This window comes from Ilyonectria robusta (genome assembly GCF_021365365.1).
Source record: "Ilyonectria robusta strain PMI_751 chromosome Unknown BGZ61scaffold_10, whole genome shotgun sequence".
NCBI classification, from domain to species: domain Eukaryota; kingdom Fungi; phylum Ascomycota; class Sordariomycetes; order Hypocreales; family Nectriaceae; genus Ilyonectria; species Ilyonectria robusta.
Window position 1 is genome coordinate 822,446 of NW_025764444.1, and position 27,869 is coordinate 850,314.

Consider the following 27,869-nt stretch of genomic DNA (forward strand, 5'->3'; position numbering starts at 1 on the left):
AGCCCCTATCAAGACCTCGGAGAGGCACGTCCGCCACGATGGGTATCAAGCAGCTCTTTTCTATCATCAAAGAGGAGGCCCCCGAATCAATCAAGGAGGGTGAAATCAAGAACCAGTTCGGCCGCAAAGTCGCCATTGTGAGGCTCACGCACTGTCCCGTCAATTCTCGGCTTGCTGACACCATTCGCAGGATGCTTCCATGAGCATCTACAGTTTCCTCATTGCTGTCCGATCCGATGGCCAGCAGCTTATGAACGACAGCGGCGAAACCACCTCCCACTTGATGGGCATGTTCTACCGAACCCTACGTATGGTCGACAACGGCATCAAGCCCCTCTACGTCTTCGACGGCGCCCCCCCTAAACTCAAGTCGGGAGAGCTGGCCAAGCGATTCCAGCGCAAGCAGGAGGCCACCGAGGGTCTCGAGGAGGCCAAGGAGACGGGTACTGCCGAGGATATCGAAAAGTTTTCGCGACGAACTGTCCGTGTCACTCGTGAGCACAATGCCGAGTGTCAGCGCCTGCTCAAGCTGATGGGCATCCCCTACATCATCGCGCCTACCGAGGCTGAGGCGCAGTGTGCTGCGCTGGCGCATGCCGGCAAGGTGTATGCAGCAGCCAGTGAGGATATGGATACTCTTTGCTTCAACTCACCCATTCTGTTGCGACACCTTACCTTCAGCGAGCAGCGAAAGGAGCCCATCCAGGAAATCCACCTGGACAAGGTCCTCGAGGGACTCGGTATGGAGAGGAAGCAGGTATGTCTACGCGAATGCCCCACCATTGTCCAACCTAACCGTGTCTAGTTTGTCGACCTCTGTATCCTGCTTGGCTGCGATTATCTCGACCCTATCCCCAAAGTCGGCCCCACCACCGCCCTGAAGATGATCCGCGACCATGGTTCGCTGGAGAAGGTTGTTGAGGCAATGGAGAAAGATCCCAAGAAGAAATACGTGATACCCGAGGACTGGCCCTACAAGGATGCGCGGGACCTATTCTTTGAGCCCGACGTGCGCAAGGCGGACGACCCCCAGTGCGACTTCAAGTGGGAGAAGCCCGATATGGATGGACTAGTGCAATTCCTCGTCACCGAGAAGGGCTTCTCAGAGGATCGTGTCCGCAGCGGAGGCGCGCGCCTGGAGAAGACGATGAAGAGCTCGCAGCAGGCTCGTCTAGAGGGATTCTTCAAGCCGATCCCCAAGACAGACTCGGAAAAGGCGGCGCATAAGCGAAAGCTGGAGGAGAAGAATGAAGAGAAGAAGAAGAAGCTTAAGCAGGAGAAGAAGGACAAGGCGGCCGCCAAGTCCAAGCCTCGTGGAGGAGCGTAGGGGATGCACGGATGGCTAACGCATGGGATGGATGTGAGCGATACAAAAAGGCTCCTGGCCTGGAACGGCGTTTTGGAGTGTGGGAGGCGCGTGTCTCGCCTAATATTTTTTGGTCAAAATTGCTTCCTCTTTACGAGGAGGGATGGAAGATTTGTGTCTTGATACAGTAGCTCAGTGCCGCTGGAGGCAATCCAGATGGTGAAGTGCAAAACGGTGGATGAGGGTAACGAAGTCGATAGTACAGCGCAGCTACACGACATGGATGACTTTGGTCCCGTCAATCGAACTCGCAGGGGTTAAGAGTAGATATCACGCATCGTATGTCCCATTTCTCCTCAATCTCCTCGATGCCAACCAGAGGCCGGATCTGGGGTGTGTTTCCGACTCTGGGGAACAGGCGGCCGGTGAACCTCGGGGTTGGAGGCGCTTTGGCAATGCTGCGGCTGCGATTGGGCGGGGGAAGATATGGACCTCGGCTTCTCCACAGGGTTGACGGAGGGTCCATGGCTGAAGCGCAGGGTCAGAACTAAGCAGAGCCATGACATCAACAGAGGGATGTTAGTGTTTGGGGATAGATCTCTTTCACATGTCTGCGGCGCATCGGAGGGAAGCGAGGGACAAAAACGAGAGCGTCAGCTGCACATGACCGTGGGATGACCGCAATGACCGCATCGAGACTCTGCCTCGACCTTGCAACGACTCATGACCGCCTTTGGATGCCCGTGAATCCCCCGTGAATCCCCCGTGAACCCCCCCCGGACTCAGGCACTGGTACCACCCCAGGATTTGCTCGGCTCCTTGTAACTTCTGCAGTCTGGCCCTTGTTTTGCTGCTGCTCTTGGTGGGGGACGCCGGACCTCGAGACCCATGGGACCAACATGTGATTGCTGGCCGTTGCCGAACGGGACGGAATTTAAGGGACACGCAAGGGCCCGTCTGGGGCCGATCTGGGGGATCAAAAACTGTTCCTGCTCTCGTCGATTTAAACGCTTTTCTAATCATTTATTTATTCCTTCATCCATCCCGTAGAGCCACATTGTGACCCTGGATTCTTGTCTCCCGATTCCTGATTCCCTGTCGACTGTACATCACACCTCCCCTCCCCGCCAGTCATGTCGCAAGTATTTACTGCCGGCGACGTTGCGTCGCATAACAAGCCTGGCGACCTGTTCATCGTTGTCGACGGCGACGTTTACGACGTAACAAAGTTCCAGGATGACCACCCTGGTATGTCTCCTTACAGCGCGAGGCGATTGCGACAGACCCAGCCTGCTAACAATTGCGGCTCACAGGCGGCAAGAAGATCCTCCAGCGCGTCGCTGGCAAGGACGCCTCCAAGCAGTTCTGGAAGTACCACAACGACGGTATCCTGAAGAAGTATCAGTCCAAGCTCCTCGTCGGCTCCCTCGACACCAAGCCCAAGCCCGAGCCCAAGGCAGAGCCCAAGCCTGCGCCCGTCGTCAAGGCGCCCCCCAAGGCCGTCGCCGCCGTTGAGAAGGAGGAGAGCAGCGACGAGTCGGAGCCTCTCGATGCCTTTGGCGAGCAGATTCCCTTTGCCGATCCCAGCTGGTACCAGAGCGTAAGTCTTCCCTCCAACTGTCCCAGCCTCCCAGGTGCTAGTTGCTAACGTGGGCTCCGTTACAGTACCACTCCCCCTACTTCAACGAGACTCATGCTGCCCTTCGCGCCGAGATTCGGGAGTGGATAGAGGCCGAGATCGAGCCCAATGTCACCGAGTGGGACGAGGCCAAGCGTGTGCCCGAGGAGATCTACAAGGAGATGGGTCGTCGCGGCTACCTGGCCGGCCTGCTCGGTGTCCACTACCCTACCGAGTATGCCCCCAACGGCGTCAAGTCTGTGACCCCCGACAAGTGGGATCTCTTCCACGAGCTGCTCCTGACGGACGAGCTGTCGCGCACCGGCTCCGGCGGCTTCGTATGGAACGTCATCGGAGGCTTCGGCATCGGCTGCCCACCCGTCATCAAATTCGGCACCAAGGCCCTCAAGGACCGCGTCCTGCCGGGCATCTTGAGCGGCGACAAGCGCATCTGCCTTGCCATCACCGAGCCCGACGCCGGCAGTGACGTCGCTAACCTGACCTGCGAGGCCAAGCTGAGCGAGGATGGCAAGCACTTCATCGTCAACGGTGAGAAGAAGTGGATCACCAACGGTATCTGGAGTGACTATTTCACCACTGCTGTGCGTACCGGCGGCCCCGGCATGAACGGCGTGAGTCTGCTGCTCATTGAGAGGGGTGAGGGTGTCAGCACCCGTCGCATGGACTGCCAGGGTGTGTGGTCCAGCGGAACCACCTACATCACCTTTGAGGATGTCAAGGTCCCCGTCGAGAACCTCCTCGGCAAGCAGAACCAGGGTTTCCGAGGTAAGCATAGTAAAGTCCTAACACATAAACGCATACTAACACATTCAGTCATCATGACCAACTTCAACCACGAGCGCATGGGCATCATCATCCAGTGCGTCCGCTTCTCGCGAGTCTGCTACGAGGAGTCGGTCAAGTACGCCAACAAGCGTCGCACCTTTGGCAAGAAGCTCATTGAGCATCCTGTCATCCGTATGAAACTTGCGCACATGGCCCGCCAGATCGAGGCCTCGTACAGCTGGCTCGAGAGCCTCATCTTCCAGTGCGAGAAGATGGGCGAGACCGAGGCCATGCTGCGGTTGGGCGGTCCCATCGCCAGTCTCAAGGCCCAGTCCACCCTCACCTTTGAGTTCTGCGCCCGCGAGGCTAGCCAGATCTTTGGCGGTCTGAGTTACTCTCGAGGTGGCCAGGGCGGCAAGGTCGAGAGGCTGTACCGAGACGTCAGGGCGTACGCCATCCCCGGAGGCAGCGAAGAGATTATGCTGGATCTCAGCATGCGACAGAGCTTGAGGGTTGCCAAGGCGATGGGGATGAAGCTGTAGAGGGCGGGAATGAGATGGAAAAGAGGGAGTCTTGTATTATTACAGCATTCAAGTAGGACTATGATTCTGGAGTTTGGCCTTTTGCCGCACCGCCATTCAGGTCTTAGAGGCGAAAGATGAGGGATTCATATTCATTATCGCACAAAACTAGTGAAATTCGAGGTGTCACTTGTCTCCTAGCCCTTTGTTTGCGGAACTTCACCTATTGAGATGGAAGATGTGCAGGGATCATCGAGGCTTCGGGGCACGAGCCAAAGACAAAGAAAAAGGATGGCCAGTGCCCCATCTCTCCACCCACGAACTACTCGAACTAAGGGAATCATCTGGCGATTGCGGGCAATTTCCAAAAGGCCCGCGAATCGCACCCAAGCACAAGGGAGCGCGTGCCCCAAAGTGGAGGACCCATAAACCCCAGCCAAACCCCGAGAGCTTGACATCAGGCTGTCCATTCTAGGAACTTCTAGCTGAGGTTGGGAGAAAACCCGGCAGCCCCGCGCACCACGTGACCACCAAAATGCAGGGCCTTCCGCCGCAACGAGGCACACATCGTCACCTCCAAAGTGCAAACTAGAGCCTGCTCTACTCCCTCCACTCCAACACAACTCCCGCACACCACACACCACGACCTCACAATCTTCCTCCGCGAACAACAGGCCCCGCGCCTCTCCGACGACCGACCTCACCTCCGCTACCCACGCCGCCTTCGACTTCTCGCCGCTGTGCACCTCTCCACCCCACGAAACGCCCGCGGCAGCTCCTCACTCCCAGCTGCCAACCCGCTCGCCACCCGCCCTTTGAGAGGCCCTTTTGACCGCGCAGTTTTGCACACTCCCCTCACAACCTTTGCCGCCCCGGCCTGCGGACGGATTTCACATATACAATGGCGGATCAGCTAGCAGACAAGCTGAAATCCACCCAACTCAGGTCCGCTGCGCCGTCCTCGCGGCCCTTGTGAGCTTGGACTAACCCCAGCAGTGACGGCGCCCCCGCCTCGACCGACGACTGGAAGAAGACGCTCAACCTCCCGGCCAAGGACAACCGACAACAAACAGAGGTTCGTCGTCGCCCTGCGTTTCGGCGCCCCCCACCCATCTGCGCCGCGTTTTGCTCACCGTTTGCCCGCGTTCTAGGATGTCACAAACACAAAGGGCCTGGAGTTTGAGAACTTTGCCCTGAAGCGCGACCTGCTCATGGGCATCTTCGAGGCCGGATTCGAGAAGCCTTCACCCATTCAAGAAGAGGCCATCCCCGTCGCATTGACCGGCCGAGACATTCTCGCCCGAGCGAAGAACGGCACCGGCAAGACGGCTGCCTTTGTCATCCCCACCTTGGAACGCATCAATCCCAAGGTGTCCAAGATCCAATGTCTCATCCTTGTCCCCACACGTGAGCTTGCCATGCAGACCTCGCAAGTCTGCAAGACCCTCGGCAAGCACCTTGGAATCAACGTCATGGTCACCACTGGTGGCACTGGCCTCCGAGATGACATTATCCGTCTGCAGGATCCCGTCCATATCGTGGTGGGTACCCCGGGTAGAATTCTCGATTTGGCCGGAAAGAACGTTGCGGACCTCAGCGAGTGCCCAATGTTCATCATGGACGAGGCCGACAAGCTCCTCTCCATCGAGTTCACCCCCGTCATTGAGCAGCTTCTCCAGTTCCACCCCAAGGACCGCCAGGTCATGCTCTTCTCCGCCACCTTCCCTCTGTCCGTCAAGGACTTTTCCGACAAAAACATGGTCAGCCCCTACGAGATCAACCTGATGGATGAGCTCACCCTCCGGGGAATCACCCAATACTACGCCTTTGTTGAAGAAAAGCAAAAGGTCCACTGCTTAAACACTCTCTTTTCCAAGCTCCAAATCAACCAGTCCATCATTTTCTGCAACTCGACCAACCGAGTCGAGCTGCTCGCCAAAAAGATTACCGAACTCGGCTACTCTTGCTTCTACAGTCACGCCAAGATGCAGCAGCAGGCTCGTAACCGCGTCTTCCACGATTTCCGCAACGGCGTTTGCCGTAACCTTGTCTGCTCTGATCTCCTCACCCGTGGTATTGATATCCAGGCGGTGAACGTTGTCATCAACTTTGATTTCCCCAAAAATGCCGAGACCTACCTGCATCGTATTGGTCGATCTGGTCGTTATGGCCATCTTGGTCTGGCCATCAACCTGATCAACTGGGAGGATCGCTTCAACCTCTACAACATCGAGCGGGACCTGGGCACCGAGATCCAACCAATCCCCGCCAGCATCGACAAGAGCCTCTACGTTTACGATAACCCCGAGTCTATTCCCCGACCCATCTCAAACCTTCAAAGAAACAACCTGCCTGCCGGGCAGGCCCCGCAGCAGCCCCAGATGTACCTCCAGCAGGGCTCTCAACCCCAAATGCCTCAGGGCAACTGGCAGAGCCAGAATGGCCAGCACAACGGCAACCCGCACTTCTCAGGCGGACGAGGACGTGGCCGAGGACGTGGATACCGCGGCCGTGGTCAGGGTACCAGCGGGCGAGGTCGTGGCCCGCCTCGCGATCCTCAAACCTAATAACTAACATCATGCATGGCGTTTGGTGGCGATAAGGGGGGGAGGGTTGATTTTTCGACATGATTTTTGTACTGGGTTGTTTTTCACTGTTGGATTGTACATTATTCGCACATTCTACGCGAATGGACGGAACGGCGAACCGGATTTCATTGCTGATGGACAACGACGACTACACCACATTCTCGAGGTCCTGGCAGAGGATCTCCACACACACAAGGCGGACTTGATGGTATTCAACAACTCGGACCACAACGCCGCCGGCTTTCTCATTGCATTTTGCAGACAAATCATTCGCCGGTCTGTACTCATCCATCGGCATTGATTTCTTTTTTTTTTGCCTGGTTCACACGACATCTACGGATTGACGAAAGAAGGCGGAAATGGAAGCTCCAAGGAATAAGAGTCCTTGGGCGTTAGCCACGGCAGACATGTCCGCTTCGGGGCTGGGAATAGCCATGTGTGTTGAAAGAGGCGTTGAAGGGCGAATGGGCCGAGGCGTTCCAGGCCTTTCTCGCAGGATGGTGTTGCCCCTCGGTTTGCATTTGAGGGCTTGCATTGTCTCTGGATGATGGCATGGTCGAATGGTTACTTGGGGAGAACGCGTGGGGATATGATACCTTGGCGACAAAGCTACGTTAGACGAACGAACCTCATGAGACGGACGTGGGTTCTGCTAGACGTACTGGGGGGTTGGAAGGCCTTTTGATAGCGCCGCTTATTATTGGCGCTCACTATACCACCTGGATCTCTTTGGCTCTTGCTGAGGACTCGACATCAGCTCATCTCGGCCAGTGTACCTTTCGGGAGGCTGGAGGCGAGGCCATGACAGAGTTGCTACGGTGGGTAGCAACAGGGAAAGACGACGAAACGAGAAAAACACAGAAAAAATCCCTTTGGGGAGAGAACCTAGATAGAACTGGATAGCTTACGAACTGGCTCAGCGTAGACCTGTGGCAAGGCGGTATTGCCGTCTTGCATCATGGGATGGCTGGAGCTGGTAGGTAGATGGTTTTGTCTGAGCAAAGCAATGGGGACACCCTATTCTCTCTCAAGTTTTTTTAACATTTAGTCATCGTGATGTGATGGGTGTTTCTCTTTCATCGTGACCTGAAGCATTGCTTTAGAGGACGGCATCGACATCTGTTGCTCGGTCATGGTCCTTTTGTGAGAAGTGCATGGAGTGAGGCTGCAGCCACAAATTACCAAGACCAAACAAGACAGTCTCGAACTCGACATGCAGATCTCCATACACACCCCAAAAGACCATAACAGAGACACGAAACGGAATTCCACCAGTTTAACACCGGTATTTCCATCCAGGTGCAATAAGAAGTCATGCAAAGGTGGATTTGACTCAGCGGTGGCAGGGGTTGGTGCTGGATCTAGTTAGAGTATGATGATCAAGGGTCCTGTCCCGAGCTGGAAGGCTGTGCAACGCACTGTAGTGGGTGCAGTGGATGCAGTGCAGTACGTACCATGCTGTCCCTGTCGATGGATGACATGGTAATTAAGGACAGAACGCTATGTAGGCGCTATGGATTATATTTCGTAATGTTCGGTATATTCCATCCCCAGAATCCAGGGGGTGTTGCAGAACGTCTCGAGATTTCAGAGCCAAGCCATTGCATACGACGTAGGGGTGTTTTGGGAAGGTGAGTACTCTACTACGAAGTACGTGTATCTGAGGGCAATCTGACAAAGACCTGTCACGGAACAGGCGAGCCGGGCCAAGCCTGGGCGCCGTGCACACGCATTCCTCGTAGCCCCCGAGCCATCCGTGCCGTCATGGGAGCGCGCGCGCGGAGATGGGAAAAGCAGCGCCAAGGGGGTGGACAGTGGACATGGCGGAGGAAGCTCCAGCGTCCCGGGTGGAGTTGGTGCCATGTATATTCGGGAGCCCGCACGTTTTGGAGGGTAGGGAAGCTGGAAGCAAAAGAAAAGGGAGGATGATCTGCGGGGAGCATGGGATAATCTGGGCTTGTTCAGCTAGACTGAGATTGGGGAGTGTGGCAGTGGAGAGAGGCGCTGGTAACTCTGCATGTGCATTGCAGCCCGTTCAACGTGTGTAGCAAGCCAGCAACGCCAGCAACGCAAAATACCAGGGCGAACGATGCTACCACGTACAGTCCTATCCTATCCCGGGGATCATGGCCGGGGCCGGGACCGGGGCCGGCGTGACGGACAGTGATTGCTGGGTTTCCATGTTGGATGGGAGATGGGAGATGAGAGGCGGCAAGGGACCGTTACTACGTAGTAGGGAGCCGCCGAGGAGTCGACCAATGCGCTACCATACGCTGGCCACATGAAGTAATCGACTGTTTTTCCTGGGCGCGGCCAGGGAACGAACGGCTTCCGTTTTGCTCTGTTTTGCGACGAGACGAGACATGAGCGGGACTCATCTGGGACACAGGACACACAGGAGTGGTAATAGTGTAGCAGTGTAGCACGGAGCGCAGTGCGTGCAGAGAATGATGCGGACGTCAGAGATGCCGTGTCTGGAATACGACGTAATGGCCCACCGAGCCGTGAATCCAGTTTCCAGCATCGCCAGCTGGACAGGGCAAAACAGGGCACGCAGGGGTGTGGGCGATCGGGAGAAGGCTTTCTGGTTTTCCACCCTTCGATTTCTCTTTGCGGGATGGATGATGGATGGGCTGCATGGATAATGTAGCCCGTTGGATGGTGCTTCGGCAGCGGGTAATAATAGTAACAGGGCCAAAACCTTGACATATGAATACACACATAGAGTCGTACGGTAGGATGTACATGGCGCACAGTAGCGGACGCACGTCACGTCGGACGCAAATGCAAACTCCAGGGATGATGGTCTCTCGGGGGCATACAGAAGCCCGAGGGAGTAAGAAAAAAACACATGGAAACCCGCCAGAACGCGTCTCTCTGTTGCAGAAAAGGGCTGTCGCCAAGGCCCCGACTAGAGTCCCCTCCCCTGGCGGGTCAGTCCGTTCGGTGCCCCGTGGCTGAGCAGCAAATAGACTGGGGGCTTCGGTGGTGATTGGATGCGTCAGCGGGTGGAACGCGAAATGGGCGATGGCAACGGTGGGGATGAGTGGGATTGACCCAGAGGACGAGGAGGCAATGTTTACGATGACTGTCTGTCCTACATAGTAGTGTGTAATGGGCTGCGCATTGCTTGGACGGGTGAGGTCGGGGCTGACGAGGGCTGATGAGGGCTGATGAAGCTGATGACAATAGGGCTTTGCGGCTGAACGAGGGCTTTCTTTTTGCATGCAAAGTGAGGCCCGATGAGCACTCCGTAAACGACCAGAGAAGAGATAAGTAACTTGAAGAACTCGGTACCCTTCCCTACTTGGCAGTGGAATCCGTAACTCACTTGGCATTGCCTCTGGATGTGGAACGAGGTCCTGGAATGGACGGTTGGACCAGATACAGACGATACCCTGGTCGGCGGGGGATCCATCCCGATCCATCTTCATTAGCATCAGCAATCCGTATCCGCAACATCGTCATTCATCATCTCTTGCCTGGCGCTGCGACTCGGGCTTGCTTTTGGTAGATCCCGTTTCTGCGGCGGCTGTACCTGAAGCCACGCTGCCGGGATGGCGGGCGGTAGTAGTCAGCCGTCAGCCCGGGGCTGGTCGCTATTGATGCAGTGGCTTCGCACCCGCCCATCAGGCACGAAGCACGCAGTACGGCCTCCCAGTTGGGGTTGTTATTGTCCCCAAATCAAGCCTATGCCCCCTCTCGTCGTCTTGCACGCCCGTAAGTCAGATGCACAACCGGGGGGGGTTGTTGTCGCGCTAGGCCGGGCTCGTACCCAGCCCAGCGCCGGTGCGTGGTGGGATTGATTGACGGAGGGGGGGAAGACACTCTCCCGGGGCGCCTTTTTTTCCCCCAGGCCGCTAAAACGTGCAGTGGCTGATAGCGCTCCTTCTAGGGGCTCTTAGCGGCTGGTCTACACAGTCCTCCCAAGGCCGCGGCCAAGCCTGGGCCAAGCCTGGGCCAAGCCAGACCACCGGCGTGCCGAGGAGGGATGGGGTCATGCCTGCCACGCAATGGAAACCCCCCCCCCCCCCCCTCGGATTCTTCCTCCGCTGGGCCCCCTGTGAGTCCACTGAGAGCGGTCTGCCACCAGCCCCTGTAACTGTGAACCGTTTCCCCTGCGATCCCTACGACATGCCCTGGAAGGCCGCTGTAAGCAAGCCCCCGGAGGTCTTCTCTCTCCCCTGAAAAAAGGCGGCCCTTCCGTCGATACCGCTCGCTGCCACGTTCGCGCAACCCCCGAACGCCTCATTTCCAGCGGCGAGAGAGGGTTCCCAATTTTTAGGTACGTACCGCGCTCCAGCGGTTCCACGAGGGCGCCCCGTCACTTTTCCCGGATTTCTCCCAGCCTCACCTCCCTCACCTCACCTCGCTCGAACTGCACTCGTACGCCATTCAACCACGCATCATCTTCATCCATCACCGCCGCAGTTCCTCTCCGTCGCCGTCGCCTACACCACCGGATCGCGCCTCTCTCCTGTTCCTCTCCATATCCCGCACGTTTTCGTTTCTGGTCTCGGCAATTCCCCTCGCCGCCCCCGATTTCCGCCTGGTCGGCCCCCCCTCTCCAGCCTCCTACGCGACCGTCCCGTCTTGCCCAGCTCCGCCCATTGGTCGACCCGCTAAGAATCCCTGGTGCGCCAGCCAAGCAAGGCCCTCGCCAATTTCCCTCCTGCTTTGCCATTCTTGCTCAACAGAGGCATGGTCTGAGAGGCCTACGGAAACAACACCACAGACAAGAGAGCGTTCCGACGACGTAATCCCCAGTCCTCCCTCTTCACCATCCCCTCACCGAAGACGACATCAGAACAGGCCCCTACAGCATCGCTTCACCCAGTAGCATCTACTCGTCTCGCCACTCGCTGGTCCCGGCCTCCAGCGAGTCCCTCTCTCCTCGAGATGCCCTCGTTCCTCGCCGACGACGACAACTCGAATCTCTTCTCGACCAACCCCGACATCCTCAACCTTGACCCGAACAACCAGTTCGGCCTCGCGACCACCAAGGAGAGGGTGAACGCGGGCTCCATCCGCCATAGCCGCTCCGACACCATCAATGAGAGCTTCGACGAGAGCTCCATCTCGTCCACTCACGCCTCGGACGTCTCCGAATCTACCCCGACGCCTATGAATGGCAACGGCACGCGGCCCACGAGCATGAGCTCCCTCTCCAATGGCCAGTCCGTCTCCGCTTCCACAACACAGTCCCGCCAGGATGACCTCGCCTACCGACAAAAGCCTCTTCCCAACCCCAACGGAATGACGTCCCTCGTCGATCGTACCCTTCCCCGTCTGCCGAACGACGCCAATGGTTCATATTCAACCATGCCTTCGACCCAGAACTACGATACCTCGAAACCTCTCCCGATGGGCCCTCAATCTGAGTTCGCGGAGAAGGTCCCAAGCAGGAGTTTCGATGGCACCTATACGACCACGCCAACGGCGCCTGCGACAGCCGATCCTACACAACCTCGCGCCTATGCCTCTGGTCACCGATTATCCTCTCCGCCCATCTACACCGGCAACACAGCCACTTTGTCGGGACATCTTCAGCCAACACCTCCACCGCTCAAGCAGAGACACACTCTCGAAGTACCGAAGCTAGCGCCAGGTCGTCCCTCCAAAGATTTAGATACAGCCCAGGCCAGTGGCCGATTCTCCCCTACCAATGCCGGCCCGTCAACACGACGCGCGTCTCTGAGTCTTGGTCGAAGACCTACCAGGTCGATGCAGTCGGATGGGCCCCGGGATGAGATTGTGCCAGATGAAGATGCCATTCGCTGGGCGGAGGCGTACCGACAGAAGAGGGCCAGCAAACGCAAGCGCAAGGAAGAGGAGGATACCGACCGAGTCCTCGTGGGTACCATGGTTGATGAGAGCCACGCCAACTGGGTCACAGCCTACAACATGTTGACGGGTATCCGAGTGTCAGTGTCGAGGACAAACGCCAAACTCGACCGGGATTTGACCGATGCCGACTTTGAAACTAAGCAAAAGTCGACGTTTGATATGTAAGTTTGGTCCTACTTTCGACGATCACAATACTAACATCAACAGTGCCGGTAACGAAATGATTCCCTCAGCCAAGTACGACTTCAAGTTCAAGGATTATGCCCCTTGGGTTTTCCGTCGTCTACGAACGCTGTTCCGTCTTGACCCTGCCGATTACCTCATGTCCCTGACGGGCAAATATATCCTCTCGGAGCTTGGCTCGCCCGGCAAGAGCGGTAGCTTCTTTTACTTCTCCCGAGACTACAAGTACATCATCAAGACGATTCACCACGCCGAGCACAAGTTCCTGCGCAAGATCCTCAAGGACTACTACTCGCACGTCGAGGCAAACCCCAACACGCTCCTTTCGCAGTTCTACGGCCTGCACCGCGTCAAGATGCCTTATGGCAAGAAGATTCACTTTGTCGTCATGAACAACCTGTTCCCGCCACACCGCGATATCCACACCACCTTCGACCTCAAGGGCTCGACTATTGGTCGAGACTATCGGGAGGAGGATCTGGAGAAGAACCCGCGAGCGACACTGAAGGATCTGAACTGGATGAGGCGGCAGCGGAACCTGGAGCTTGGTATCCAGAAGAAGCGAATGTTCCTCGAGCAGCTGCAACGGGATGTGGTTCTGCTCAAGAAGCTCCACATCATGGACTACTCCCTCTTGGTTGGCATCCATGACGTCTCGCGTGGGAACGAAGAGAACCTCCGTGACAAGACGCTCCAAGTGTTCAACCCAGGTGGGGAAAAGTCGCCCGATGATGATCCCCAGTCCGTTCTGCTCCGAACGCCTTCGAAGCTGGAGAATGCTCGCAAGGCCAGGGAGCTGAGACAAATGATCCGACAGGAACGGCCTGTACCTATCGGCCAGTCTATGAACAAGATGCCGGATGAGTTGGAAGATGGTCATAACCGTCCTGGATTCGTCTTCAACCAGGATGACGGGGGCTTTAGGGCTACCCACGAGGACAACAACCCAGCAGACGAGATTTATTACCTCGGTGTCATTGACTGCCTGACTCATGTAAGTTTCACTATCAATCCCAGTTGACCAAGACTAATCATTGCGCAGTACGGAGTCATCAAGAAGATTGAGAACTTCTGGAAGGGCTTGTCAAGCGACAAGACACAAATCTCTGCTCTCCCCCCGGAGCAGTACGGAGACCGATTCTACCACTTCATCGAGGGTGTCACCATGTCGACAGAGGAAGCCCATCGAGAAGCTCAGCGAAGGGATCAGGAGATGATAGACGCCCAGGGCTCGAACCAGCGCGTGTCCAGCTGGAACTCACGGCGCAGGTCGCAAGTTATCCCACCCATGCCAACTCATCTCCCCCCTGCGCCCCCCGGAGCGCGGACGTCGGAAGGCCAAGATGTGGTTGAGAGGGCAATGAGGGAAGCAGAGTCGGATCCCATGGCAGAGAAGCACATCCCCGATAGAACCTTGACGACTGCTGCCAGGGACACGCGGGACTCGATGCAGCGCGAACCCATTCTCCCTGTAGTGGAAGAAGCCGGCGAGACACGGCCTGAGACGCCGCCCAAGGATTATAACAAGTCTCTCCCGCCGACTCGTGCTCCACCACCGACACCACCCAAGCCGGAGCACCTCAAACCCGAGAGCCAAGATAGTGGTTACGCCGGCACCAACAACAGCAACGGCGGAGATCACGGTCACATGCTACGGACCAAGATGAGCCGCGAGAGCTTGGACAAGGAGCTGCCACCGCTCCCTCCCAAGGGACAGACAAACAACAGTGGAATACGGATGGTCGCATAGGTCGCCACAGTCGTTTCTAGTTGCCTACCGAAGAAGCGTTCAAGGGACTATTCATGATTAAGGACAACAAGCAAGCGCAATAAGCTGCACGAGACATGGAACATCAGCAACCAAAACGATGCATTAGAAAGGCGAGACATAGGCGGTACCTCTTTTTGTTTCCAGGACGGTTTCTTTTCCTTCCGACCTTCATTCTTCCATTCCACTTATTTTTGACATACTACGTCTACGAAAACAGCCTCATCATTTTTTTCTTATGTCTGGCAGGGAGGAAGCAGGCGAGCGCAACAGTGCGAAACTATATCGCGTGGTGCAAAGGACGCACGAGAGGGGGGCAGAGAATGTGCAGATAATGGCTGTTTTGGTTAAAAAAAAAAGAAGACATGGATGATACCACCGCTGCATCGAGCATGCTTACAGTTTGTTTTTACTCTACTTTTTTTCTACTGTGCGCTTCTCTCCGATTGGAACCCTCGAGTCGTTCTCTCGGCTCTTTCGCGCCTCTCGTCTCTTATTTTATCGGGTTACACTTAGTTGGGATTGGGCGGGTTAGGTAGTAGGGATAGATACGGTAGGATACAGAGTTGTCTTTTTCTCGTCAGGTCGAGATGTGCTTTTGGTAGTCGTACAGACATGAGCGGTGGTTGCGTGAGCTAATAAGGGTGGTGATGTACACATATATAAATACACTTGTTCGAGATACAACAGCGGGAGTGCCATGTTGTTCATATCATGGTTCGTCGTGACCTTTTTTTGGTTTACCTCCCCTTCTTCCTCTCCAGCAGATCTTGGATCTCGTCCTTGCTTTTGCCCTTTTCGGCAGCACCACCCTCGGGGGCAAAGGTCGAGGTGACGGTCATCTCCTGCGCGCCCTGAGCTCGCAGCTCGTCGAGACGCCTGCGCTTGTTGATGTCGGCGACGCGCCATTGCTTGAAGTACTTGACCCAAGCCGCGGCGCAGTCACGCTCGAAATCAGCCGAGGCCTCGGGGCAGGCCTTCTTGGCGGCGCCGGCGTCCTTGTTGGCGTCGATGATGTTGTTGGCGTCCAGGCAGTTGAAGTAGGCGTCGCGCGCGGCCCAGCACACGGTGCGCTCTTGGCGGTTGGGGATGGCGTTACCGGAGCGGATGGCGTCGCCGCGCGTGTCGGAGGAGAATGGCCACATTGTGAGGGTCGGCGGGTGAAGCTTCGTGAGGTGGGGTTCGGTGGTGTGGTGTGGTTTTTCGACGGCGGGTGTCAATTGGAGGCGGCGCAAGCTTGTGAGCTCGTCTGGAATGCCGCGGGAGGAGAATCGACGCCGGTATCAACGGAGAATGGATCGGATGGGAGCACAATTCCCCGTGGAAGCTGCTCGGAGGACGGCGGATGCTGCGGGCTCGGGGTCGCTCGCCAGCTGCAGCTATGATGACGGATGCAGGAGAAAAGAAGCAGCCGGCGGCAGAATCGCCGGGCGGTGAGTGCGATGCGCGGAGTACAAGCGCAAGCCACCGCGGGTTCTACGTAGTTAGTGGCTGATGCCCTTTTTTCGCCGCTTTCGGGTGTGGCTGGTGCCCCCGGGCTTCAAGGTGTCCTCCTTTACGGCGCGCGCCCTGTGAGGCCGAGACCCTTGACTTGACTTGACTTCCCTTCGCTCGTCATTCCAACTTCCGTCATCTTCCAACCTCCCTTTTTTGTTCCCTTGCGCATCGTGCATTCACCACACGCAGATCGTGTTTTCGTTTCTTCGCTCCGCACCCAATTCCCAGTCCGGATACGCACAAGAGGCTTCGCCAGGTCGAACCGCCTCACGTGCTGGGCGTCCGCGTGCCCTCCACCACCAAACCCCCCGTCGAGGCGCAACTCCCAGATCCGAAACTACGACGACGAGAAATGCCCGCCCGATAACACGCCTCGCCTCAGCCAAAACCGATATCCTCGCCCGCCGCTCTTCCGCCTCGCACACACACACACACACGACTGAATGGCGCGTCGTCGCAGACCCCCGCGGGCCGGCGCCCTGACGGAGCTGCCGCCGCTCAAGATCGCCGGCCAGATCGCCGCGCTGCAGGCGCTGTACTACGCCGCGTCGCTGGTGCTGTTCCTGTTCACCGCGCTGGTGGCCGGCTCCGGGTTCAGCTTCCGCCTGGTGTTTGGCTGGGAGGCGGTGCGCGGCGATACCACGGCCGGCTGGATGACGGCGTTTGTGTGGATGTTGGATGGAGGGTTGTGCATGTAAGTTGCCATGCTGGAGTTTCTGGGCTGGAATGCTTCGGATGAAAGCGCAAGTGCAGCTTGTTCGACGAGGATCAACTTACACTGCGCTCTACAGTCACTAACACCCTCCAGGGCCGTCGCTCTCGTCGTCCTCATCTCCCGCAGCAAGCTCGTCCCCGACTTCGCCATCACCATCCACTTCCTGCACCTCGTCATCACGTCCTTGTACACCGGCCGCATCCCGCGCCACGCCATGTGGTGGGCCACCATGCTGGCCTCGGCCGCCCTCTCCGCCGGCCTCGGCATCTGGGGCTGCCAGTACCGCGAGTTGCAGCCCGTCTTCTTCGGCGGCCGCCGCATCCTCGGCGCCACGCCCACGGCCGCGACCCAGCCGGACGGTGGCGAGGGCGCCGGCAACGACGACGTCGAGGGCGATGAGGAAATGGGCTTCTCCCGGGGCCGTGGCAGGGGGAGGGGCCGGGACGGCGCCGGAGAGTACGAGATGGCTCAGATGGAGCCCACGAGGTGAATGGTTACGGCTTCATTTGTCAAAGGATAGAATATTGGGGCTTCCCACGCGTTGGAATAGCGTGCATTGCCGGGCGTTTGGGCGCTGTGTCTTGTACTGGCCCATCTTTACCCCCTCGCGAGCTACGGCCTGCCAAGTAAGGGATTTAGAGGGCACGGGAAAGGCAGCACTTGTTGTAATAGAATACATGTCATCATTATAGCGTGAAAGGAGGATTCGAATCAGTCTTCATTGTAACAAAAAAGAGCATCTTGAGACCCAACTGGTTTGTGTCTATCGACTCTATCTGATATCCTTCATCTGCACCTGAACGATGCCCACCCCGTCATCTCCATTCATGAGCTCCCCTTTTTCTTCACTTCTGCCTGTCCCAAAATACAGAGATGCATACATAGCGTACAAATGCGCCGTCCCGTCCCAGACTATCCCAATGGCAAAGCAAATCGCAACCGTCCTGTCTAAGCACCCGCCACAACGGCCAGGTTATCGTATATCACCCTGCGCACCTCGTAGAAAGTAGTGCGGCGCCCGGTCGTCGGGAGACCCACGCTCTCGACCTCCACGCGTCCGGCCGAAGTCTTGCGGACGGCGACGGTGCCGTCGACGACCAGAGTACCCTCGCCGCGGAACTCGGCGCCGTGGCCCGCAGCCTGCATGGCGCGGCGGAGGTCTGCGAGTCGCAGGTCGCCAACGTGTAGGGGTTGGGCGGCAGAGCGCACTGCAGAGACGAGGTTGGACGGGAGGACGTCGAGAGTGGGCATGCCGGAGGTGCCGTTGCTGTTGACCAGGGCGGTGGAAGGCTCCGTCTTCTGGCGCTTGTTGGCAGCGTCTTCGTCGCCGTCGTCGGCGAGGCGTGTGGCGAGCAGTTGGCCGGTGATGGTGACGATGCCGAGTCCGCGGACGTTCTGCCACTTGATCTTCTTGACGAGCGGATCAGCCAGCTTGACGACCCAGGCGTTGGTGTCGACACTGGCATCAACCGACACGCCGACTTCGGGTGTGTACACGTCCACGGCACGGTCGCCATTCGCACCGAGAGCCTTGCGACAGTCGTCGGCCAGCTCAAGTGTCTCCTCGCGGCTGCCACCCACCAGGATAAGCTTGCGTGGCTGGATCAACGGAATGAGCATGTTCAGACTTCGCTTGTCGTGAAGGCCGCTAAAGTCGACAAAGGCGATGCGCAGGTTGGCCGTAATCGTCTCCGTCTGGTACACGAGCTTGCATGGGCCGGCTGGCTCTTCTGGCTCGTTATCCTCAACTGCGTCGAGCTCGTCCGGCACGAAGCCATCGCCAGCACCGCCACCCTCGGCGTCGTCCACAGATCCGGCACGCGCTGTCTGGTTCCGCTTGTTGGCACCGGGGCCGTTCTTCACCACGTCGTCCCATTTACGCTTCTTGCCAAGCTTGTCGTCCATGGCTGCCAAGTTGGCAGCGTCTGCATTGTCCTCCTCCTTCTCCTCCGCTCGAAGGTAGTCCTCGGGTCGAATCAGCTCTCCAAAGTCGTCGTTGCGTCTCCTCCGGATTGCAATAGGAAACGACCTCTCCCTGCCCTTCTTGCCCCTTGAATCAAAGTCGTATATGCCCTTCTTCTTGATAAGCACGTTAATGCCGAGGTCCTCGTCTTTGAGAACCACGTTCTTACGGCCGACTTGGCCAAGGGTGGTCGACACATTCAGCGCCTTTCCTTGTTGCTCGCCATCGTCGTCTTCTGAATCAGATGAGGACTCTGAGGAGGCGTCATCCACAACATCAGCTGATGCTTCTAGAGCCGACGCTCCTCCGCTCTGCTGTGTCGCCTGAAGCTGTCTCTGCGTAGCCAGCCACTGCTGATACACAGACAGCTCCTCGCCCTCAAGAGGCTGGCGCTGGGCCTCCTTGACCTGCAGCTCCCGGCCGCCAGCGTACACGAGTTCGATATTATCTCCACCGTTGTTCTGGTCCATGGAAACGCCATCTCTCTTCTCCTTCCACCAGTCCCAGAGTGTCCTCGCAATTGAGGGTTTGTCGTCCTTTGCTAAGCCAGGCTTGTCTGTCAAGATAACCAGGTTTCTCGAGTCCTTCGCCAGTCCCTTAATCAGGTCCTTTGAAAATCCCCATTCGATGCTGGTATCACTCGCCAGGATGACTCGGCCCTCTGTCGCGGCGTTTTCCGTACTGCGACTCAGCAACCTTTCGATCTGGGCCTTGCGCTCGAGCAATCGCAGATATTTGAAATCCAACGGTCCGCCCTCCTTTTTCCCAGTTGCACCATTGACTTTTCGCTGGTCCTCGGCAAAGGCTTCAAACTCCTGTACAATGCTGTCGTCCATCCACTCGAGCATACTTCGCGCGTATCGCATCGTGCTAGACATGTTGCGTCCCGCGAGATAGAGCTTTGCAGACTTGAGGACACTCTCCGGGGAGGCGGCATCAGCTCTCCACGCATGCTCCAGGAGGTATGACAGCTCCAGCACTCGGGCGCTCGAGTCCACTGGGATCAGTACAGTTCCTCCCCGGGTAACGCAAGCCTTGATGGTGTCGACCAACTGCTCGTCTCGCTTGATACGACCTCCAGACTGGCCATTCCTGTCTGACCCACGGCTGCTGCAAATCAAGGCTGTAGGCTTGCGCAGCTGCTCGATAACCTCGGCGCCACCACCCCCAGCACCTCCCAACCAGGCAGCACCCGCAAAGACATTCTCACGGGCCTGGTTCCAGTCGACCGCATAAACAATCGACTCCAAGCCGTGTTGGATATGCCATATTGTGCCACCAAGAGTATGTCCGGAGTTGTATGCTGTAATAGTCAACCCATTGAGGGGAGGCGAAAAGGGAGACGGGAGAGGTTGATGCGGTTGGGAGTATTTGAGAGGTTGAATAAGAGAAAAGTATCGCGCGATATCCTCGGGGGTCGGGGACTGTAGTAGGAGGTTCTGCGCGTTCGTCGCAGTCTGAGAGAATGAATATGCTGACTCGGAGAGCCAACTCTGGGGGATCGTCGTCGCGGCCGCAGGCGTCGATGAATAAAGGTCCTGGATCAAGGTGCGGCCCAAATCGATGACTGGTCGCGTCGCATATACCGGAATTCGCGTAAACTGGGGAATATTCTTGCAACAATGGGCGTATGCAGCGAGATGCGACGCCGTCGCGTGTGTAACGAGGATCAGCGAAAGGGTCGTGACTTGTCTACGAGCGCCCAGTTAGCATCATCGCGTTCGCACCGGCACGTCCGTCGGCGCATACTTCTCAATCTCCTTGAGCTTCTCGACATCAAACGACTCGTCCCAGCCCAGGTCGACGAGGACTTTGACCCCTCCATCGAGCTCGAGTAGAGACTGCGAGGCGGGCGAGTCGGACAGGGCGCCCTGGAGCGGGCAGAAGGTGAACATGGTGGGCGCTGCGCGGGGGTGTTAGATGGACCTCGCAAGCATGGTCGCAATGGATGATCGATTGCGAAGGAGATGGAAATGCCGTGTCCCGTTGCCTAGGGCGCTGTCGTCATGGCGTTTTTGGGCCAACAATGAACTCCCGAGTCGCGTGGAAAGCTTCCAAGAATCCTGGCTTAGATCGAGCCTAGCGCAGGGGGAGCTGTGGGTTCGGCCGGGCCGGCAAATCTATTATGCGACTTACACGGTCAGTTACCCTAGACTTGACCAACTTCACCTGGCTTCACTTTGGTATCAACATACATGCTATTGCAGCGGTGATGGACTAGGACAATTAGGCTCAGGAGCATTGATTCCGTGTGGTGTATTAGTCGAGAGTAAAGGTGCCCTATTGTTTAAAATATGTCATGGGTGGAGGCAACAATGAATAAATTCCCACCACTTAACCAGAATATCATCACCATGCTCTCGATGGTAGTGCAGCATGAGGCACAACCAGCTATTTACATGTCGATCGGACACATCCACTACCGCACCGTAAATCCTGCGAGTACTCACGTCCTAGGGATGATAAACAAACACGAGCACTGGTCCTCACTAGGACCTGACTTCACGTTGATTTCACCTCTGAATTGCTCACGCCACACATGTGTAGACAATGTTGGATGAATACGTTTAACCGGGTTACCTCTTGCCATATCCACACCTAAGTTTTCAATGGCCCAATTACCCAATACCCCGTTCGGACATCTACAATCGATAGCGTCCAATAGCGTCTATCCGGTTACATAGTCGCTCCTCAACACCAAATCTTCACACCCTCACCTATCCACTCAAGATACATCCAACCAACAAACCACCTCCTCAACTCCATCCTCATAGATCCCACACAGCCCCAACCCATCGATCGACCTTCACCTGACACCACCAGGCGCCTAAAAAAAGGACAGCATCCCTGGGAATACGCAGCTCAGCACAGCTCAGCCGCGGCCACAACCGCCCACCCCGCCGCGATGAAACGAAACCCTCGCCCGGAAATACCACATCCACTGACGACGTCGCCTGTTAGGCCACCCAGGTTACCCATACCGCCCATTCTAGAACGAATAGTCTTGCCAAACTATCAACGCTCTCCCCGCCGCATTCCTCCACCCCGCTCAAAAGGCTACGATGACGCGGCCACCGCGCGGCGCTAGCTCCTCGGTGCAAACGGGGCCTGTATGGCAAAGCCAACGGGAATCAACTCAAGAATGCGGTTGCAGGGTCCCACCAACCAAGGGAGCGTTAATTTACCGGCGACACTGGAAAGGCACATCCACCCCGGACTGGCTAGACCGCCGTCGTACGTAGTATGCTTATCTGCAACCTAGTATCAATCACACCCCAGGAATGCGACCACGAAACAAGTTGCTCAAACGATTGCTGTCCATGAGCTGTCTGTATTGCTATGTAGGCTATAACGTACGCCAAGTGATCATTGAATCGTCACCGACGATATCCCAAACACCGTAAAACCAGTGTGTACCTTTGGTACATACCCGGACCTTACAAACAAAACACCAATCCCCTTGACGGTCGTGATAAAATCCCGCTGAATGCAACCGCGGCAAGGCCCTCTGGCTGCCGCCCTGTAAAGTCCAGACGCCGTAACAATGCATGGAGACAAAGAAAATGCAATGCGATGCTGAATCGTCCCGTGGGTAACCCATCCTCCAAAACACCAGATGGAGCTCAATGCTCAGGCTCGAAGCCGAGTAAATCGTCTTCCCATCTCCTTAAATGCAAAACTTGCGATCTAGCATTCTCAACGCCCGCGCGTCCTCGCTTACGCCGCCCTTTTCGAGACCGCAGATGCCGTTAGCCCTGGGGCTGCTGCCCGCACTACCGCTGGTAGCGGGGTTGGCACTGCCAGGCTCACTGCTGGCAGGGGTAGGGTGCAGGAGGGCCGACAGACTTGCCTTGTTGCTGTTGCTTGGAGGCACATCCGCCGAGTGGGAGCTCCGTGGTGGGCTGATACTCAAGGCGCGGTTAGGAGGAGTGCTGATTGCCGCGAGAGAGGAGCTGGAGGCTGCGCTAGTGACGGCGCCAAGAGCAGGCAGAGGTCCCTGGTGGCCCCGGCTGCCTGTGTTGAGGCGAGGATCGACCATGGCACTCTGGGCAGCAGCCTGGAGGTGCTCACGGGGCGAGCCCTGTCGAGGAGGCAGCGGCGTGTGGGTGTAGTGAGGCGAAGGATGCTGGGGGTAAGGAGGAAGAGCTGCTGGCTTAGAGTGTGGAGGTGGGAGGGTAGCTCGCTGGTCGTAGGGTGGTGCCTGGGAGTATTGAGGATGAGGCAACGGCGCCTGGGAAGCGTGGGGAGGAAGCTGATGGTGGGCGGGTTGATGGTGACCAGGCTGCGGGTAGGGAGCCGCGTAGTGGCTGTAGGGAGGTGTCGCCACGGGCGAAGGAGGCCAGGCGTAACCAGGCTGTCCGTACTGAGGCGCATAAGGATGGTGATGGGGATGTTGGGGATGTTGAGGTGCCACCATGAATGGAGGCTGTTGCATCGGGGCTCGTGTGAGGGCGGGAGTCGGGTTGGTCTCTCCCATGCTCGACTCGGGGTACATGCCCTTGACGGGGACGATGCCTCGCAGCGTGGCATCCGAAGTTGGCTGGGGAAGGTCGGGCTGACCGGGCTGCGGTCGGGAGTAGTACGAGATGAGGTGGAGGTGCTGGCCGGTAGAAGTGGTGATACTAAAAGACTGCTTCATGAGGCCGTCGGCCTTGTATCGGTATCCCTCGGGCTCGCCGTCGTCCTGGTCCTCGTCGCTACCGCGTCCAGAGTCGGGCGTCTTGCCAGCGTTCCGTCGGCCAGAGAAGCCGCCTCCTCGCTTGCCCTCCATTTCGCGGTAGGTCAGGAAGCTGCCAGACACTCGGCTGGCGCTCCACGACTTGCCGTCGGTCCATCGTCGCATGCCGGCCTCTCGCTCATCCCACACAAACACCGAGCCGGATCGAATCGATTGCCTCTCCTTCTCAGAGAGCCGTCGTTGCACTCGCGGCAAGATGCCCAGTCGGCATGCCTCGAACAGCCGAATGGCGTCGGCGGGCGTTCGCACGTATCCGTGGTAGGTTTCCATCTTGTCCAAGAGGATAGGGTCAGAGTTCTGTAGTTGCCGCAGCTTGGCGGTTGTAAGTGCTCCTGAGCGTAAGCCAGGAGCTGACGGGCGTAATGGCCTTTATAAGAATTGCCCGTGAGAGCTAGGGTCGACTTCCACGCGGCGCCCCACCAGATCTAATCGGGCCAGGACTGTATGCGGATATGCGTATTTATTGGCGCCGGCTCCACAACGGCCAAAAAGTGAGCGGAATTGCGTCCTCGTCCCCACCGATGGACGCGGGCTGATTGTTAAGTTTCTTGGCGTTTCTGGGAGGGTTGGCAAGGCGAGAGTTTGGGCAAGCCAGGTGCCAGGAGTGGTAAAAGTCGAAACGCGGCGTGGTAATGAAAACCACCCGGGGTGTCGTCGGATTGGGGGTGGAGGCCAGTGACAGCCGGGACTAATTGGACGATGACGAGTCAGTATTGGCGTTGGATGATGACCCTGTGGATGATGACCCGGCGGATGACCCAGTGTTGGATGATCACAGCAGGCTTGGCATGAATGCACCCAAGGATAAGAGTAGAGCCAAGTACAGAGATGGGCAAAGCGAGCAAGGGTGACGGGCCAGAGTGCGTGAGAGCAGCACGTATCCCATATATAATGCTGATACAACGCGCACACCCACGCCCGTACATGCAGCACCGTAACACCCAATGCCAGAGACAGGGGTGGCCCTCGATTCCCTTGCGGAAGAGTGCCGTCGGAGCCGATCCAGTGGGACCCATCCACTCGACTAAAATTTCCCAGAGATTGAGTGTGTTTGCCGCTTGGCGATGTGCATGACGACGTTCCAAGAACCACCAAGAACCACCGAGAGCCTCTGGGGTAATCCCACACTCTCGACTCTTGGCACCCGGAGGCACCGACTGAGCGAGGAGCAGTGATCGCCGAGGGAAATAATGCCAATTCGATGCGGCTCCAAGCTGTGACAAAGAGCAACTGCAGGATGCCGAGTGCCAAGAGAATTAGGCCTTGCCCCATGCTCTCTCTCAGCCGCCTCACTCTTGGGGCCAGCTTTTGCGCCGGGATCACCGACCAAATGCCAAAAATCGAAAGGGAAAAAGCACGAGACCTGAGACGAGAACTTACGTACCTATTGACAAAGCGTGGAGATCGAGGACACGGCTCTCTGCGTATGAATTTGGAGGTTTGGTACGACAAGGAACGGCGGTGCAACTGGTCCAACGGATTTCGATGATTTGAAGCTGGCCAAGAGATGGCTGAACAGGGTCTCTCTGAACGAGTTCTTGGCAAACACACAAGCGGATGGAGGGGGGCCAAGAGCTAGATAAGGTTGTCAAGACTGGTCAGGAAAGGGAAAATTGAGGATGGATAACTCGGCGACACATGGCCGGCCGTGTGGAGAAGGACGGAGTACGGCAGAGCCAAGAGGGAGTGTATTGTTGTTTGAGGGTGTGCAACACAGGCTGAGGGGGCCTGAGGGTGTGCTGGTGGGCGAGCAGGGGCGTGGTTACAGCCAGGGTTGGAGGGTTGGGTCAGGACAAGCTTTTGGAAGCCGGCCCACCATCAAGGGGCCAAGCGTGAGGGATGACGCTGCAGGGCGTGACAGGGCAGGCCAACGGAATGTGGAATCTGGACTGGCCCAGCGAAAGAAGAGCTGCTGGGGGAGGCCTAGCGGGGCGACTTAGAAGGGGAGGCGGAAGAAGCGGCGCGCGAGCTTACCACTGGCGTCTCGAGTCCGTCAGGGTGTAGTTGGCGGGCTGCGAGTCTGGAACGCTCAGAGGCTGGCGGTGGTGTTGCAGTTGATGATAAGTCGTGGGGGAGGCGTCGCTGGTCCGTCCGCCGCCGGTATCCCAGAGAGCGAGGCCTTTTTTGGGTTGTGGTTTGACGAGGTTTAGTCAAGGTCAAAAAGTAAGAGATGCCGCTTTTCCCCGGTTCACTGTTTCCCCCCCCCCCCCCCAGGCTTCAGGAACCGCTGTCGGTACTTGCTAAGCTTGGCTACTAGTCAGGCTCTGCTTAATGAATGATGCCCGTGGGAATTCTTTTGCCACCCGCTGTAAGTGCAATGCAGTGCGTGTTTCTCGTCCATGGTCCTCCTATTCCTATCCTCGAGTTCAACTGTGTGCCCCATCCGGCACCCCCAGACCCGGATGTCAGTGCGCGTATTTAACCCAGAACCAGACTATGCTCCAGCCGGGGCGATATCCCATAGCCGTCTTTCCGGTCTTGTACATGGCTCGTGTTACAGAAACGACTCCTGACGACGACCGATAATGAAAATGAGCCACAAGCGATGGCGCATACTATCGAGTGTCCGCCGGAAACACAAACGCTAACCTAGCCCCGTTTAACAACGAGTGTCTGCGCTCCTTCTTTACTCGCGTTGGGTCAAACTAGGGAGAAACATGGCAAATGGTCTCTAACCGGGGAAGCGGCAGAAGGGAAAGAAAAGAGGGTGACATGCATCGTGGCCGTGGCCAAACGCAACAAAAGAGAGGGCGAAAGATAAACTCGCACAAACAAAAGAACCGAAAAAGGCGGGCGGCGCGAAGGATTCCAAAACCTCTTACATGCTACGGCTACATGTGCAGATTGCAGCGCATAGTTAGTTAGTACACAGCAGATCACCCGCCGCCCCCCAGATGCGCAGACCGAGCCTTGGCTTCCTGACACTCTCCGGAACATGGCGATCTCTGCGCCAACTCGCCGGGAACTATGAATTGTGGTGTAGGTACGCGCGGCCGGGTGAGAGCTTAATTCCTACATCCTTTTTTAAATTCTTCCTCTGACCGCATCGATGGCTTTTTTGGCCTTCATACCCTCGCGGGGGGCCAGAACCTCGACCGCTTTGCTCGTTGCGACATGGAACTCTCCGTGAGAAGGGGGGGCGTGTGCGTGGCGGGCTGCGGGCTTGCTGATCACACACCAAGACTCGCTCGCCCGCGCTCATCTGTGGAGGTTATGTAGCGGGCCTCTGATGTAAGTGCGCTAGCACCCAGCTGCAGCACATTGCTGTCCGCCTTCAGCGCTCCTCGGCCCTGGAAATTAGAGCACTGGGGTGCTATTCTCTTTTTCCCTTCTGCCGGCAGGCCCTGGGCGGCGCTGGTGACAAGGCCGCCGGTTAGTCGGCGGCGCCCAGCAGTCAGTCAGACTTGGCGTCGTCGCCCACAGCGAAAAAAAGGACCGCTGCACGGCCGGCCTGGGAATTCAGTTGGGCAATGGGTACGAGTTACGACGGGGACGAACCCTGCAATACCTTAATCTTGGACTTTAAGACCTTGCGGGCGTCTTTGGGGGCGGTGGGAGAGACAGACACATGCCCACGCACATTGCACACTTTAAAAACCAAAAGTCGGTAGCGGTACCATACCTCAAAACCTACCACTGCAATCATACTATTCACGCGTATTCAGCAAAGACGTGCAATTAGTCACATTGACAGCCCCGGGGCGGAAGATGCGGCTGGCTAGGCCCAATGATGGCTTGGCACCAAGCCCGCCACCTTAGCACCAAGTGCCGTGGCTGCCGGCCTTGCGACATCTGGAACACCGTCCGACAGGGAAAAATAAACCTGGGGGCGGCCAATCTACGCCGGCGTAGTACATAGTACGTGCTAACTTGGGCGTGTTAGTCCAATGTCCACAGCGCCCTCGTCCGTCCCGCCTCTGAGTGGCTGGCGTCTGGACTGCGAGAGGCTTGGCTCTCAGATATGGCTGACAGCTGAATGACAGTGCTGAACGGGCAACCACAGGCTGAAGTCCCAGGCTTCATTTCCCCCATGCCGCCGGATTCCCTTTAGGCTCTCTCGGCTCGCCTCCATGCCCCGGAGGCTCTGCTTGCGGCTGTAATACCATCGAGTAAAAGTAAGCTGCCCATGGACTTCAGGCGCGAGACCTGCCCACACGCCCCCTAAACCCAAGGCTTTCTGGAACAATACGATAAACCAGAGGGGCAAACTGGCGAGGTTCGCTCAACGACCAACCATGGTGACCGACAAGCAGTAATCAAAAAACATCAATGTAGCACTGTACCTCGTACCCCTAATCCTGTTGATCTGCTGGGCCAAGCCAGCCCGTGCATCTTACAC

The 27,869-nt window shown here is 57.2% G+C and overlaps 9 protein-coding genes across 9 annotated transcripts; 5 read left to right on the forward strand and 4 right to left on the reverse strand.

The window, feature by feature from the left end:
• Positions 1-38: 38 nt before the first annotated feature.
• On the forward strand, positions 39-1,327 carry BGZ61DRAFT_494107 (PIN domain-like protein; the record flags this gene model as incomplete). Its single annotated transcript, XM_046250739.1, has 3 exons — positions 39-137; positions 191-757; positions 806-1,327. 3 exons carry the CDS (start codon positions 39-41, stop codon positions 1,325-1,327), a joined length of 1,188 nt encoding a protein of 395 aa, XP_046104286.1.
• Positions 1,328-2,439: 1,112 nt separating this feature from the next.
• BGZ61DRAFT_478238 (acyl-CoA dehydrogenase/oxidase) lies at positions 2,440-4,252 on the forward strand (the record flags this gene model as incomplete). The annotated part of the gene is made up of 4 exons (XM_046248996.1): positions 2,440-2,554; positions 2,620-2,906; positions 2,972-3,710; positions 3,759-4,252. 4 exons carry the CDS (start codon positions 2,440-2,442, stop codon positions 4,250-4,252), a joined length of 1,635 nt encoding a protein of 544 aa, XP_046104287.1.
• Positions 4,253-5,132: 880 nt separating this feature from the next.
• On the forward strand, positions 5,133-6,798 carry BGZ61DRAFT_352368 (ATP-dependent RNA helicase DHH1; the record flags this gene model as incomplete). Its single annotated transcript, XM_046240425.1, has 3 exons — positions 5,133-5,176; positions 5,228-5,306; positions 5,383-6,798. 3 exons carry the CDS (start codon positions 5,133-5,135, stop codon positions 6,796-6,798), a joined length of 1,539 nt encoding a protein of 512 aa, XP_046104288.1.
• A 2,883-nt stretch (positions 6,799-9,681) lies between these two features.
• Positions 9,682-10,508, reverse strand: BGZ61DRAFT_452260 (uncharacterized protein). Its single transcript, XM_046245936.1, has one exon. The coding sequence runs from the start codon at positions 10,235-10,237 to the stop codon at positions 9,917-9,919; it is 321 nt and encodes a 106-aa protein (XP_046104289.1). The 5' UTR covers positions 10,238-10,508; the 3' UTR covers positions 9,682-9,916.
• Positions 10,509-11,611: 1,103 nt separating this feature from the next.
• On the forward strand, positions 11,612-14,791 carry BGZ61DRAFT_33387 (uncharacterized protein). Its single transcript, XM_046238984.1, has 3 exons — positions 11,612-12,827; positions 12,874-13,843; positions 13,892-14,791. Exons 1-3 carry the CDS (start codon positions 11,719-11,721, stop codon positions 14,597-14,599), a joined length of 2,787 nt encoding a protein of 928 aa, XP_046104290.1. The 5' UTR covers positions 11,612-11,718; the 3' UTR covers positions 14,600-14,791.
• Positions 14,792-15,180: 389 nt separating this feature from the next.
• On the reverse strand, positions 15,181-16,007 carry BGZ61DRAFT_33394 (cytochrome oxidase c subunit VIb-domain-containing protein). Its single transcript, XM_046238985.1, has one exon. The coding sequence runs from the start codon at positions 15,760-15,762 to the stop codon at positions 15,358-15,360; it is 405 nt and encodes a 134-aa protein (XP_046104291.1). The 5' UTR covers positions 15,763-16,007; the 3' UTR covers positions 15,181-15,357.
• A 200-nt stretch (positions 16,008-16,207) lies between these two features.
• On the forward strand, positions 16,208-17,577 carry BGZ61DRAFT_452263 (integral membrane protein S linking to the trans Golgi network-domain-containing protein). Its single transcript, XM_046245937.1, has 2 exons — positions 16,208-16,808; positions 16,923-17,577. Exons 1-2 carry the CDS (start codon positions 16,558-16,560, stop codon positions 17,317-17,319), a joined length of 648 nt encoding a protein of 215 aa, XP_046104292.1. The 5' UTR covers positions 16,208-16,557; the 3' UTR covers positions 17,320-17,577.
• Positions 17,578-17,777: 200 nt separating this feature from the next.
• BGZ61DRAFT_532707 (beta-lactamase-like protein) lies at positions 17,778-20,687 on the reverse strand (the record flags this gene model as incomplete). The annotated part of the gene is made up of 2 exons (XM_046253902.1): positions 17,778-20,484; positions 20,542-20,687. The coding sequence occupies 2 exons, from the start codon at positions 20,685-20,687 to the stop codon at positions 17,778-17,780; spliced, it is 2,853 nt and encodes a 950-aa protein (XP_046104293.1).
• Positions 20,688-22,459: 1,772 nt separating this feature from the next.
• Positions 22,460-23,800, reverse strand: BGZ61DRAFT_352242 (Gti1/Pac2 family-domain-containing protein; the record flags this gene model as incomplete). Its single annotated transcript, XM_046240410.1, has 1 exon — positions 22,460-23,800. One exon carries the CDS (start codon positions 23,798-23,800, stop codon positions 22,460-22,462), a length of 1,341 nt encoding a protein of 446 aa, XP_046104294.1.
• Positions 23,801-27,869: the final 4,069 nt, after the last annotated feature.

What these genes read in the sequence shown, in the direction of transcription:
- BGZ61DRAFT_452260 (XM_046245936.1), bottom strand. Translation starts at nt 10,237, where the DNA reads ATGGATCCCCCGCCGACCAGGGTATCGTCTGTATCTGGTCCAACCGTC.
- BGZ61DRAFT_33387 (XM_046238984.1), top strand. Translation starts at nt 11,719, where the DNA reads ATGCCCTCGTTCCTCGCCGACGACGACAACTCGAATCTCTTCTCGACC. An exon ending in CAAAAGTCGACGTTTGATAT is followed by an intron (nt 12,828 to 12,873) that starts GTAAGTTTGGTC and finishes TAACATCAACAG; the next exon opens with TGCCGGTAACGAAATGATTC. An exon ending in TCATTGACTGCCTGACTCAT is followed by an intron (nt 13,844 to 13,891) that starts GTAAGTTTCACT and finishes ATCATTGCGCAG; the next exon opens with TACGGAGTCATCAAGAAGAT.
- BGZ61DRAFT_33394 (XM_046238985.1), bottom strand. Translation starts at nt 15,762, where the DNA reads ATGTGGCCATTCTCCTCCGACACGCGCGGCGACGCCATCCGCTCCGGT.
- BGZ61DRAFT_452263 (XM_046245937.1), top strand. Translation starts at nt 16,558, where the DNA reads ATGGCGCGTCGTCGCAGACCCCCGCGGGCCGGCGCCCTGACGGAGCTG. An exon ending in TTGGATGGAGGGTTGTGCAT is followed by an intron (nt 16,809 to 16,922) that starts GTAAGTTGCCAT and finishes AACACCCTCCAG; the next exon opens with GGCCGTCGCTCTCGTCGTCC.